We start from the raw sequence: 13,957 nt of genomic DNA, 5'->3' as shown, positions 1-13,957 counted from the left end.
TCCCTCATTCTAGGATGGCAGTGACATCCAGAGTCCACCTGGAAGCCAGGCCCAATTGCATGGAGAGTTGGATTGACCAGAAAACAGATGCAGGAGCAGACAAGCTAGGGACAGATGACCAATGGACAGTCAGATAGGCAGAAAGATGCTGAGTCAGATGGACAAGTCAGCCACATAGAGAGATGACCAGTCACATATACAGAAAGACAGACACTGGATGAACAAGCATCTGGAAAGCTGGACATATGAAGGACACGTGGACAACCAACCCAATGGATTGGCAGGACACGGCAGGCAGGGCTTGTGGCAGTGACACCCGGACAAGGTACCTTTGTTGGTGCAGGCCATCCACTGCAGGGGCGTGACGTCGTAGTTGTGCTGCCCCACGGAGAAAGTGAACACGCGCACCTGTTTGGGGCTTGAGGTTACTGCCGTGGCTGCCAGAGGACAGCCCTCCCCTGTACCAGGCCAGGTCAGGGCAGCCCCCACCTGGGCTGAGCCTCACCGTCCGGTTGGGCCAATTGTACTTCTCAAAGACGTCCTGTACGCGGTCCTCACCGCCGTCCGTGAACATCATGATCATCTTATTGCAGTTGGCACGAGTGATGTTGGACTGGGCAGGAGTAGGTGTGGGGTCAGGCAGCTTGCAGCCCCTCCCCAGTCCACGGGTGGGTCTCCTTCCCCAGAATGGGCCTGGCCCTCTGGCTCCCCTACCCCACAGTAGACGGCGCTATCTGCCCAACCTGCCTGTTGGGTGCTAACAAGGCCATCTATCTTGATTTCCCTGGTGTCACCAAGCCTGGGCCCTTGCCTGTCCCTGGCCACCCACTCGCCCACCCAGGGGGCTCACATTCTGCAGCTGATCGAAGGCATACTCAAAGCCGGCCTTGTAGCCTGTGGTGCCCTTGGCCACCATGCCCTGCACAGCTTGCTTGAACACCTTCTTGTTACGCACGTTGGCCTGAACCAGGTGTGTGAAGCATGACACAGGCTGTGCCTTTTCGTTGAACTGCAGGGACAGTGAGGGTGGTGAGTGGCCTCAGGCCGGCCCGGGCAGGCAGGGGTTGCATGGGGCAGGAGGGAGTGCCCGCCTACCGCCCTTGGCACTCACTGAGGCCACGTTCACATAGTCATCATCGGAGAGCGTGTCCAGCATCTCACAGACAGATGTCTTCATCAGCTTCAGGGTCAACCCGCTCACGCTGCCACTCCTGGGGGGTGGATCACGGAGGCGCCTGGTCGGCCTCAGGCGTTCTCCTGCTGCTCCCCCATGATGTTCCCCAGCAGCAGATTCTAGCCCCTAGCCCCGCCCCCACCCCACCCGCCAGCATCGCTCACTCACACATCCACGATGATGACCATGTCCTTGGGCGATGAGGCCCCCTGGATATACCTGCCCAGGAGAAGCCTCAGTTAGGGCCAGCCTCACTGAGACCTTGTGGGTTCTTCCTTCCTTCACCCACATACTGATTCAACATGTTTCTATTGAGCATCCATGGCATGGGTCAAACAGGGTTCTAGGCACTGAGGATACCACATTTAATAAAGCAGACAGTCCTTGCCCATGGCATGAGTGACCTGGTCCCCCAACACGTGAACAACCCCAAGGAGGGGTGAGCAGGTGATCCAGAGAGAGGCTAGGAGGCCTGTTCCATGGCCTCAGTGGCTTGTCATTTCCCCTGGCCCGGGCTGAGGAGCCAAGGGCAGGGTCATAGCTGCATAGGGGATTGAACAGGTGGCAGAGGAGGAGGCCAGGGAGTACTGCAGGAGAGGCAGAGCAGAGGGTAGGGGTGCCTAGGGCTCAGATGGGTACAGCAGGGGCTGGCCAAACCCACAGAGGATACATCCACCCTGGGGAACCCCCACTAGCCCAATCCCTCAGTCCCGAGGGGGTGGAGTGCCAGGCCGTGGACGGGGGGCAGAGGCAGCTGGGAGGCCTGCCTGGGTGATGGGATCCATCTTCCAGTGGCAACGATGTGTGAAATGAAAATTGGATAGAGCTGGCTGCGCCCTGCTTGGAGGCCTGGTTATTGGGAGGGAGGGGAGCAGGCGGGAGAGCTGAGGGGGTGTCCCTGCCCAGCCCCTGCTTGCTTGCTCACCAGGGTCTCCTTCGGACATCGTACAGGTCGATTTTCTTGGGGGCTCGCCATGGGGTGGCTGTGGGAGGAGAGGAGGTGACTGGGGACAGGCAGGGAAGGGCCTGGGGCTGGTAGCAGGCCTTGCAGCAGTGGCCAGGCCACCCCGCAACCAGCAAGGTGACCATCCCGCCCATGCACCCCAGGATGAGGGGGCCGGGAGATGGAGGAGGGTGGGGTGCTGAGTGGACTGGGGAGATGGGCTAGCGCTCACCTGGATAGTAGCGAGTGACTCCCGTGGCACTGCCGAAGACCTGCCACAGGAGTGTGGGGTCCTGCCTGCGGTTCTCGATGAACACATTCTCCAGGGCCTCCGTCCAGTTGAGCTCATTGAGGATGACAGTGGCTAGGGGGGAAGCAGGGGGCTGGGGTGGGAAGCGCTTCGGCTGTTCCCCCGCTGAGGCTCATCACAGCGACACCCATGCACGTGCCTCTCACTTAGAAAGCCTCACCTGCTCTCTGCCTACCCAGGTCTCCCTCACTTCCCAGGGCTCAGCTGGGACTGCACCAGCTCCTCCAGGAAGACATCCTTGTCCTCATCCCAAGAAACAGCTCAGCCTACCCTTCGGCCAGGCTCCACATGATCAGGCAGGGCAGCTGTGGCCTGTGGCCCCTGCGGAGGGGCCACCCAGGTCGCAGGGAGCTATGAGCCGGGATGCCCATCCAGCCTGCTGCCTGGAGCTTGCGGCTGGTCCCCTGTGAGCTCACCCACTCAGCATGCACTCCGGGCTGCAGCCACAAGAAAGCAATTAAGGGCTCGATGATGGTGCTGGAATTATTCAGCTATTAAGGTACCTGATAAGCTGGAAGCCACTCAGCTCCATGATTAATCAACTGGGGCCAGGAGCAGGCAGGGGTGGGGGCGGGGGCTCTTGGAGGGGCACGGGCTGTGCCATGATCCTGCTGCAACACTGGCACGTGCACTTCCACACACACACACAGCCTGCACTTGTATACTGCATGCAGGTATACAACAGGTGTACCTATGTCTAACCTCTGTGTTTCCAGCCGGATGTGTCATCCCCTCACCCCCAAACCTACCTGCCCAGCAGCCTCACTGCTGCCATGGGCACAGGGGCACACATGCTCATACCTACACACCACTCTGCCGTTACAGGAGGACACCAATGGGTCCTGCTTTCACAACCCCCCACCACAAGTTACCCCCCTCCCCCTCCCTCAACCTCTGTGGCTGCACAGGTGTGACGCCCTGGCCAGACCCATCCCCCCCCACACAGAGCAAGGCTTCTCTCAGATGGATGGACTCCAACCATCCGGCAACCCGGGCAGAGACTTGGGATGGCTTAAGCAGTATGCAGCCCCCTAACTCAGGACAGCCCTAAATCTGCCCAATGTGTGTGTGTGTGGCACATGTTCTCACATGCGCAGTGTACCTGTCTCTGCGTGTGGGACACTCAGAAAAAACAGCAGGAGTTGGATACCTGCTACTGCCAGGCCTCTGTATTGCACCCCCTCCCCTAGGGGCTATTTCTTCCTCCAACTTCTCCCACCTCCTTTCTTTCCGGGTGGAGCCCTGACACCATCACCTCTCCCCGAAGATCCACTCCCCAAACGGGAACCCGAGCATTTCTTCCAAAGGCTCTGCTCTTCTTTTCAGAGAAGAAACCCTTAGAGCAGATGAAGAGCTGTGATTTATTTTTTATTTTATTTTATTTTTTGGCTGCACCGCCTGGCATGCAGGAGCTTAATTCCCCAACCAGGGATCGAACCCGTGCCCCCTGCGGTGGAAGCGCGGAGCCCTAACCACTGGACTGCCAGGGAATTCCCAGAGCTGTGATTTAAAGATACAGATGCTCCAGGCTCGGCCCACAGCCTAGGGGGCGACAATATATTCTGGGGCATTCTTCCCTCTGCTCTCTCTCTCCAGACTGGGGGGCCTCTGCTGTCTTGTCTGCTGTCTAGTCCTCCCCCTCTGCTCTCACTCCCTTCTCTCTGGCCCTGCAGCTTCCCTTAACTGACCATAATGTGAAAACAAAACACATTTCTAGCATTGGCTGTGCCTATTGAACAGTATGTTATGGTCCTGTTCCTAATTTAGAAACTTAGTGAGTTGTACAATTTCTATTTTTCTCTTTAAGGAAAAAATAAAGTCAGGCTCTCAAACGTTTCACACAGTACTGTCTGCCCTGGGAGAGTCTGCCTGGCAGGTCCCACCCCTCACTGGACCTCAGTTTCCCCATCTGCACATGAGAGGCTTAGAGCAGACAGACCATTCTGGGAGCCCCTCTAGCTGCTGCTGGCAGAGGTGTGTCCCTGACTCAGGTCAAGGGCCGAGAGGAGACCTGGCTGGGCTGTCCCTGCAGGTAGCCATGACCACATGTACGCTCACACATACACTGTGAGACACACCTGGAGAGGGCGTGCTGCTCAGCCCTGTGACCACACACACACACTCACGTGCCCACACCCTCAGATCACACTGAGCTTGGAAATGGGGACCATGCCCCCTCAGGCAGGCGATTACAGATTTAATTAAAAGTGACACAGTAAATAAAAAACATATAAAATGTAATTTGTGTGGGTAGCGAGGGGTGACTGGGGAGGGCGGTGTGGCTCCTGTTTTAATTAGCGTGCCTGCCTGTGATAGTGCCCCTCGACTGGCTCGGGCAGGTGGCCTGTGGGCGGCCCTTGGAGGGTGTGGGGGGCATCCGCCCTCACTCCTGCCTGAGGCTGCCCAGAAGGCCTGGCTGACCCTAAAGGTGGAGGGGCCTCCCTGAGAACCCTGGAGGATTCCCTGCTTTCTGAAGACCACGCAGAAGTTCTGGGACCTTTGCTTCAAGAACCTCCACCCAGTGGGCCCCTTGGATTCTGAGGCTACCCTGTAGGTGCCCATAGAATTGTGTCAGAAGCAAGAGACTCCGGGGCCTTAAATCCTGCAGCTAGAGTTCCCCATTCAGTGTTTGACTCTTGGCCTCTTCTCCCTACACCTCCCAAGTTCTTCAGGAAGTTCATCCTCTTGTCTGACTCAAATCCTTCTAGCTGTAGTGACCTGGTCTCCCCATTGTGCAAAGCTATACTGTCCCTGGAGCTTGGAATCTCAACCACCCTCTACTCAATCCCCCTGACCTCCATCTCCACCTCCCCCTGCTCACCAAGGAGAAGGAGGGAGGTGTTACAGGGTTGGTGTCTGTGAATGAGAAGTTGCTCCCTGTCCTGTGCCCATCTGATGTGGTAGCCCCTCAACCCTTCCTGCATGGGGCCAGGGAATGGGAGAGGGTAGGGAGGAGCTGCTCTGGGGACAGGTGGGGACTTGGCCCAGCACGTCGGGGGAAGAGTTGTGTGCATGCATTTGTGTGAGCACGTGTATACACATGGGCAGGAGACCGTGCATGCATAGGGGTGAGAGGCTCGGTGTTTTGTGTCTTGCTGAGAGTTAGCGTAAGGCTGTGCCTGAGAGTGGCTTGATGCCTGCGTGTGGGCGGGTCTGAGAGGTGAGCATGTGTGACCTTGGGTGTAGGGGGCTGAAGGTGGATGGGCACCTGGGACCTGGCGGTGCCCAGGCAGCGGGCCTAGCCCCCATGGTGGGTGGGGAGGGCTGCTCCCGATCACTCTGCACACTCACAGCCTTTGTAGATGTCCGTGGGGATCTGCACAGCCGTGTATGAATAGTTGACCTTGTTCTTGAAGTTTGAGTCCTCAATGAAGTCCAGCCGTAGGGTGCTGGCCTTGGACCCCCTTTCCACATCCTCACTCTCAGGGTCGTCCTGTGGAAAGGGACCCCCCAACCATGGCAGTGTCAGGGCTGGGAAATGGTGGAGTGGGGTTGGATAGAACTGCAGGCAGGGGGGCCAGAATCTAGGAGATAGGGGCATCTCAGAATCAGAGACTACTGCAGAGACAGAGAGATAGAGAGACACAGGGACAGAGAGACATGGGGTATGGACCCCTTGCCTGGGAGGCCCGTGACACCCACCTGCCCCACCCACCATCCCCACATTTGCTAAACCCAAATTCCAGAGCCAAGACCAAACCAAACCCTTCCTCACATCCTTGAAAAACAATTATCAGCAAAGGAGGCAAATCTTAGAGCTAGAGAGAAGGAGTGGGCTGCAGACCCCCTGCTCATATGGACTTGCCTTGTGTAATCACAGGGCGGCCTCAGCACTCCATCCCAGGAGCTTTGCAACATACACACCTCAACTTGGCCCCACCTATCCCCTGCATGGAGTTCCTTTGGCACCAGGGAGAGGTCCCTAGCCTCATCTGGGGGAGGGGCACCAACCCCTGCAGCAGGGTGGCTCTAGGGGCTGAGCTGGAGAGTGGGGAGTCCTGGGGAGAGCTGGACTAGGGTAGGGGCTAGCACTGATACCTGGTAACCTCCAGAAGGAGGGTCTGTGGTGCCTGCTAGCAGCAGGACTATAAAGGCCCCCGTTGACTTTCTAAAATGAGTCGCAGCCGTCTGACAGGTGCCAATTACAGCATCTCTCGGCCAGGCAGGCTGGGCATGCGCCGTGCGCCCCCGCCCACCACCACAGGCGGGCAGGAGTGGGTCTGCGACTATAGTGTTGATGACGCAGCCTAAGTGGGGGGTGGGCAGGCACGGGTGCAGGTGTGCAAGGGGGAAGGGAAGATGGAGGTAGAGAGTGAAGGGGAAGACAGAGAGAGAAAAGCCAGATGGGAAGGCAAGGAGAGATGGAGAGCCAGGCGAGGTAGGCGCAGAGCTGGGGGTCTTTGTGCCCTGGGAGGAGGGAGTGTAAGCAGCTGAACCAGCCACATGTTCCCTCACTGCCCCTCAACGCCCCTGTGACCACCTTCAGCACCAGGCTCAGCTCATTTCCTCTCCCCAGTGGATCTCACGTGACGGCCGACCCCACTGCTCACTGGGTCCTGGGCACACCCCTCGTGTTCCTGCCGCCAGGCTGTCTGTCTGGGGAAAGGGTGATCGTGCCTCCCCACCCAGCCAGCTGTGCTCTCCCCACCCAGGGAGTGCTCTGGGTGCACCCTCAGGCCTGGGGAATGAATTACTGCCTGGATGGTGGGTGCAGCTGGCTGGAGGGCCTGCAGCAAACAACCTTTTCATCTCTTAAAGATTGGATTTTGTAACAGCAAAATCCAAGCCATCTACTGCCCTGCCATTGCCCCTCACCCAGTGTGCCACCCCTCTGCCCACCTCGGCACACCCTAAGAGGACCCTCAGAAGCTCCTGGATGCTGGATAAAGCGGGGCAGGCAGCTGCTGAACATGGAGGCCAGAGCAGGGAGCCGGCCGCCTCTGAGGTATGAGCCACTCATGTTCTGCTGGGAGGAGGGGGAAGTGCGGGAGAAGAAAGCCCCCGAAATGTCAGCGGCATATGAAGGGCGCTGGAAAATTTAATCTCCCAACTTTCCCAACTAATGTGACATTTGGATTCTGTTCTGATAAGCTATCAGCTGGCGAACTTTTTCCTTCCTTCTTTCCCCCCTACTCCCACCTTCTGGCTGGTAATTTAAAAGTAAATGGTCTAGAAAGATCTCTAACTGTACCTCTGGCAAAGATTAAAAAAACAAAACAACATAACAGGCAGGAGAGTTGGGGAATGTGTGCGTGCTGATATTTATACCGGGGCTGGGAGGGCTGGGATTTTGGCCTAACTGACCCTGGCCCAGCCCCACCTGGGGTGAATCTCCCTCCCTGTGCTGTCCCTAGCCCCCCAGCAGATGTCCAAGGGGCTGGGGGCAGGGAGTCAGTGATTTAGAGCCAGAGGTTGGGGGCTGGGAGCAGGGAGTCCAGGGAGGGGGCCGGGCACCAGACTGGCCAAGGAGACCCCTCAGTGTCACCCCGACGCCCAGGGGCTTTGTACGGTGGGCAACTGCAGTCTCCTGGTTTATATTTAATGCACTGATTGCTAAAATTACAGCCCGCTGCTGAGGGGGGTAAGGAATTAGATTCAGGGTCTAATTAAAGGTTTGTTCTTCATTTGAATTTCAGATTCCAGCTTTAATTTTAGCAACTTCTCTGGGAGCCACGGAGGCTCAGCCAAGGGGGAAGCACACCTGCTTTAGCCCACCCACCCCTCCTTCTCTGCGGCCCTGCCTGCCTGCCCTCCTGAAGGCTCACCAAGGCCAGCCTGGCACCACAGACCCTCTGCAGGAATCCCTTCCTGCCTGCCCACCTCTTGGTGCCATTGGATACCTCCTGCTCGCCCCAGGCAACCCCCCAGGCCAATAGGCCCAGGAGTGGGAGTCTAGCTGTTGGGTCTTCTGCACCAGCCAGCACAGGTGGGGCCCCAGAGACTGAGTGTGACACCTCTGTTTACAGAGGAAATAACCGGGTTCAACTACTTTTGCCTCAAAAGCAGGCAGATGAATTTGGGCCTTGACAGGTTCACCAAAACAGTCTGTTCCATGTGCCCTGCACCCTCAGACACTCTTGTCTCCTCTGTAGACCCCCTCACACCCCAAATGGTCACACTTTCATGGGAGTCCTCTGGTGACGGGGACTTCTCTCTGTCACAGGGCCGCCCAAGCAGACGTGAACCAGTCAGTGAGGCAGAAGAGCAGTGTAGCTCTGGGTTCTCCAGTCAGTCCCAGCACCACCACTTGCGGGGTGGTGACCCCTGATGAGTCAGAGCCCTCTCCTTCATCTGAAGAACAGGCACAGGGACTGGGCTGCCTCTACAGCTGGGGCGAGACTGATGCCCAGGGCCAACACTGATCGTGGGGCCAGGCTGTGGGGTGGTCAGCACACGGAAGCCACTTTCCCCTCACCACAGGGAAGGGTACCTGCACTCACCTGAAACACACCTGCATCCCGGCCCCGCCTGCCTACCTCCAGGAAGCCCTCCCCACCTGCTCCCTCTCTCCCCTACTCTCGCAGCACTCAGCAGCCCTCTGTCCTCCCGATGCTAGCACCTGAACTGACCTAGGGGAGGAGGTCCAAGAGCCTCACCACCCTGCCCAGGGATGGGGCTGGGCCCGCCCCACACTGTACAGTGAAGCTGTGCCCCTTGGTGCCACAGAGACACAGCCCTGGAGGGGTCAGGGCCTCTAGGGAATTGTGGGTGGTGTAGGGCGGGGACCTGTGCAGCCACAACTCTGCAAGGCCAAGCTCAGAATGCTGAAGAGTGCTGAGTCCTAACACTCATTTTACAGCCAAGGCCATGAGGTCCCAGAGAGGGGGGTGTGGCTCTGGCAGCTCCCCATCCCTGCCAGCATGGGTGGGGGCACTTACCAGCTCAGCGTCGGCCTTGGCGTCATAGTACACGATGTCTTCCTCCTGGTGGGGAAGAGACGCCTCAACACTCATGGTCTCCTGAGGTGCGGCCAGGACCCCCAGCTCTAAGGCCTGGATTCCTCAGATTCCTCTGGGGCAGAGACTGCTCCCTTACCCATCCAGAGGTGCCATCCAGGGAGGGCTGGATGAGTCAGGCTGGATGCCCCACCCACACCCCAGCCAGACTGTCCTCAGGAGCTCTCACAGGCACCAGGAGGATGTGGTACCCCGGGTCGGTACCCCCGGGGCTCCCTGACTCTAGGATCAGGGTCTCTGCACTGCATCCCTGCTGGGAGGTAGGGTTAGAGCCAGCCTATCTGCAGAGACTCTGGCTGAGGCAGTACCAAGGGGGAATTGAGGAAGATGGAAAAATAGAGCCGAGTCTGGGAAAGAGTGAAATAATGACTCGACACCGCATCTTCCAATTTCTTCTATTAAAAAGCCTGCTCATTACGAGCATGTACTTATTAATTATCTGTGATTTGTTGTGAAATGCAAGGGGGTTTACACAACAGGAGCGGGAGAAAACAAAGCCCGGCCCCCGTGCCTGCCTCCCAGCCCTTGCCTGCCTTTGCTAGCACCGTGCGTCCTGGCCTCGCCCGCCTGCCCGCCGCCTGGGTTCTCAGCCATCTGCACATCATAATCACCGGCCACCCCAGGGACCCGTAACACAAACGGGCTAATTTCATGTTTAATGATCTTTAATCAGAACTGAGCATGGCTGACAGCGGCTGCCAGAAGGTAAATCTGGTGCCATCAGGTGCCACCCGCTCAGGAGGGGCCACCCCACCCCTGCCTTGATAGGCCCTAAGGCCAGGACACAAGATAGGGCCACTGTCCGAGTCACCCTCCCCTGGTGCTCCTCAGCCCTGTTTTGCACAGCAAAAACCTGCAGCATGGCCCTGGCAGCCCCTTGTTCACTGGGAGCCTGTTTCTTTGTGGTCTGTAAATGGGGGTAATGACCAAGTGTGCTCCCAAGGGTCTGGCTGTAAAACAGCAAGCACAGAGCCAGCACTTACTCCATGGTGGGTCACCCCTTGCCTGGGCCTGGCTGGGCCCCATGTGCTGTGTGACCGCAGGGCTGCACTGTTCCCTCTCTGAGCTCAGGCTCCTCATGGAGGGAGGGACTTAGCCTTGGTGACTGTCCAGGTGCTGGGTCTGAGGCCATGGTTTGAGGTGGTTGGTACCAGGGCTAGTTGTGGGGAACAGTCACGGGTTCTCTCCCACCAGAGGTCTGGGGGGTGCAGGCCACTGGCTGGACCTATAGGTATAGTCCAAGCATTCTGGAGCATTGACTATAGGCCTGGCGCCATGCCTGGGCAAGACCACACCTCCTGATGACTGAAAGACCGAAGTTTCAGTCCTGTGAAGTATCTGCTGTGTCTAGCTAGGCCTCACACACACTGCAGTACAGGGTTCTCTCAACAGCCCTATGACCCCATTATACAGGTGAGGAAGCTAAGGCAGGGATAAAAAAGGTGTTGCACCCTGGCTCCATTCTGCCTTCTCGACTCATCTCCAACCCCTCCCACACCTGCCCAACCACCAGTCCAGAGAGACTGGAGCTCAGGTGGGCCCGGGGTGGGGGTGAGGGCCAGGGCCCAGGCTCCAGGGTGCTCAGCCTTTCCCTGGGCCCAGCTCTGACCCAAGCGCGTAATGAAAGCTGACATTACATCAAACACAATAAGGAGTTTCAGTTGATGAAGATCATTCCTGAACACACAAACCTATTAAACCAAGGGGAAAAAAATATCAATTCAACACAGTCGCTGGCGAAAAGAAAATGTGATTTGTTATCTAAAAGGGGGTTATAAACACGGCTCTGATGCTCTTTCCCTCTGTAATGAAAATAGGCAGGCACAGTGGGAGGACTGCAGATTAGAACATAGGGCTTCACTCACCAACTTTTTAGGCAAACCTTCTGCAAGGGCGGGAAAGGGCATGGGTGATGGGTGGGGGTCGGTGGCTCTAGGCCTCCAGAGTGACCTTCACGGTGACCCTCCTCTGGGCTCCCCTCACAGACCATGCCTGGGTCCTGCCTGACCTGGGCTGTCCCTGGGGCACCTGGCATTCACTTGGGCCACCCCTCCAGCTACTCCAATGGCTCCCTTTGTCTCTTTGTCCTGCTGTTTCATGGACTCAGTGGAGGATGAGATGTTGATGGCATCAGTGACACAGGGGGAATGTATCATACAGAAGGATTCTAGCCCCCCCTTCAGACTGCAGGTGAGGCTCAGGAATCTGTATGCAGTCTTGGTGCCCCAGGGGCTCAGATACACGTGGGCAGGACTCCTCCCTACCTCTCCCATCTTGAGAGGGCCCATGTCCCTTCCTTGGTAGAGAGTGGCATTAGCTATGGATGGTGGCGGGCAAGGTCACATGTGTGAAAGTACAGTGTAAACCCAGCTGTGGTCGCTATGTTTGATATGATGTGGAGCTGGGGACAGGGCAGGATGGGACCATTAGGGTCTGGTAGGAGGGTCCCTGGAAAGGCCTCTGTGTCTGCTTTGGGCTGCAGGTGCCCAGTGTCCACCACTAGTGCCCTGTCTCTGGGACACAACAAGGAGGTGGTACCACCTAGCGATTATGTGCAGGGGACTTGGCAAAGGGTCCTGGCCTCAAATCCTGACCTGAACATGTGAGCTCTGGGATTCTGAGCAGTGAGTGAAGACCGAGGCTGAAGCCTCACAAGTCCCTGTGGCCCCATGAGGACTCCTGGAGGTCACCTCCATCTCACCGATGAGGCAAGGGTGCCTGTTAAACCCTTCAGCCTCAGTAAGGCTTTACCTCAGGGTTTTGATTTTCCACTTGTAAAATCAGAATGATGATGCTAGGAGGACAGGGAGTGAGGCCTCTCCAGGGGTTCGGGCCAACCCAACCCATGAGTGGCCCCCTTAAGCTTGTAACTTCACAGGCCCGGGAGGGGTCTGAATGTGGAAGAAACCCTCTGGTTGGGGTGAAACGTGTGTCCTTAATGTCCAGGGTACACACCTCTGACACCCCCTCCATTACGTGGTATTTTAGGGGCCATTTTGCACAAACTGGGCAGGGAGTGGGGGGAATCACCCCCTCTGAACTCACACACATGCCTCCCTCCAAAGTGGTTTTCTGTGCATACACGACACATGAGGAGTGGGGCTAGGGGGCCCACACGGCCCTTGTATAGATGACACACACAGTCTCCTTAGCTGGAGCTGAGCCCAAGAGAGAGCATGAGGGATGCTGGCAGGTGGGCAGCAGGGTGAGGAAGTGAGAGTGGGGTGAGCATGGGGAATAGCAGTTGGCATCTACGTTTGGTGCCATGGAAGGCGGCTGCTGTGGCTTGGTCAGACCTGACTGCTTGCTGCTTGCTCACCAGGCCCCTGTGCAGGACCCAGGCAGCTACCCGGCTGCACCAGTGAGGACGCTTGGCCTTCCTGCCCTGGCTCACTGCCAGCTCAGCTCAGCCAAGAGGACGGTTTTCTGAGAGAGCCGTCTGTCACTGGCTTGGCAGAGAGGCAGGCAGCAGGCCCTGTGGCTGGGGCAGACCTCAGGCCGGGGGAGCCACCTGTCCTGTCCAGCCGGCTCCTTGGCCTGGCCCAGCCTTCGCAGCCTTCTCTTTAGGTTCCCAGGCAGAGCTATGTCTCCTGTTAGACTCCCAGGGCAGCGCTTTGTCTCCTGCAGGCTCTGGGGCTGGCACTGAGGCCCTGGAACCAATGGCCTCTCCTGCCTCCCCGACCCATGCCCTGGCCCAGTTCCTCCTTGGTGGCCGTCTAGATAGCAGATAATACTGGCACAGTGAGGTGCTGGCACCAGGCACAGTGTCCGGCAGGCGGGCCATCTTCATCCACCCTAAGTGTTATGGGCACCAAAGCACGTGCTGCCTGTCTACAGCGGCCATGGGAGGTGCTGCCTGCTAACAAGGGCCGTGGTGACCAAGGGCTGCAGCCAGGGCTGTGGCTACAGGTTCCCTACCCTTGCCATGGCAAGGAGTGTGAGGTCATGACCTGGGACTAGGGAGAGGAGCATGGCTTCACATCCAGATATTTTCCCCTCACTCTCTTGTCTCTCTTGACCTTGCAGACTCCAGGATCCCCCAAGTCCCTGGGCTGGTGTCAATGGTGTGATTGTGTGTGTGTGTGTATGTATGTTTGTGTGTATGTGTGTATACCATTGCCCGTTTCTCAGAGGTCTGCATGCAAACCTACTGTGTGCTATTGACACAGGCAGGGCCACACCCTACTGATCATGCAGTGGATTCCAGTCTGGCCCCATGGGTCAAGGGTTTCCTCTGTGCCCAGAACTGCTGACTGCCATCCTCCCCACCTCAGAGGTAAGAAGACTGAGGCCCTGGTCACTCTGTCCACAGGGCACCTGGCTGGGCACATGGACAGGTGATGGGCAGCACTGAGTCAGGCTCAACTGCTTCTGGCCAAGAGGAGCCAGATGGGGCAGACAGATGAGCCCACTGGGCCACTGGCCTGGGGGAGCCTGCACTGGGAACCATCTGTGATGGGGCACCAAAGGTGGGTGCTGTGGGCAGTGGGGGCTAATCCTAGAGTTGTGGCCAGAAAGAGGAGCTCTAGGGAGTTAACTGGAGTGGAAGGTGTTGCCCTTCTGAAGGAGGTAAG

General features: G+C 57.6%; 1 protein-coding gene across 4 annotated transcripts in view; it reads right to left on the bottom strand.

The window, feature by feature from the left end:
* Positions 1 to 13,957, bottom strand: part of CACNA2D2 (calcium voltage-gated channel auxiliary subunit alpha2delta 2) — a 137,000-nt gene that overhangs the window by 13,606 nt on the left and 109,437 nt on the right. For all 4 annotated transcript variants that reach the window (XM_068557437.1, XM_068557439.1, XM_068557438.1 and 1 more), the window contains exons 5-13: positions 9,306 to 9,350; positions 5,719 to 5,860; positions 2,350 to 2,481; positions 2,100 to 2,157; positions 1,343 to 1,393; positions 1,112 to 1,211; positions 851 to 1,009; positions 506 to 613; positions 330 to 408 (exon numbers count right to left, since the gene is read on the bottom strand). In XM_068557437.1, coding sequence (XP_068413538.1) covers positions 330 to 408; positions 506 to 613; positions 851 to 1,009; positions 1,112 to 1,211; positions 1,343 to 1,393; positions 2,100 to 2,157; positions 2,350 to 2,481; positions 5,719 to 5,860; positions 9,306 to 9,350 — 874 coding nt within the window. The remainder of the gene's footprint in view (positions 1 to 329; positions 409 to 505; positions 614 to 850; positions 1,010 to 1,111; positions 1,212 to 1,342; positions 1,394 to 2,099; positions 2,158 to 2,349; positions 2,482 to 5,718; positions 5,861 to 9,305; positions 9,351 to 13,957) is intronic.

The sequence above is a fragment of the Eschrichtius robustus genome, chromosome 12, assembly GCF_028021215.1.
Source record: "Eschrichtius robustus isolate mEscRob2 chromosome 12, mEscRob2.pri, whole genome shotgun sequence".
NCBI classification, from domain to species: domain Eukaryota; kingdom Metazoa; phylum Chordata; class Mammalia; order Artiodactyla; family Eschrichtiidae; genus Eschrichtius; species Eschrichtius robustus.
Note: the sequence above shows the minus strand (reverse complement) of the source record. Positions and strands in the feature narration are given on the sequence as shown.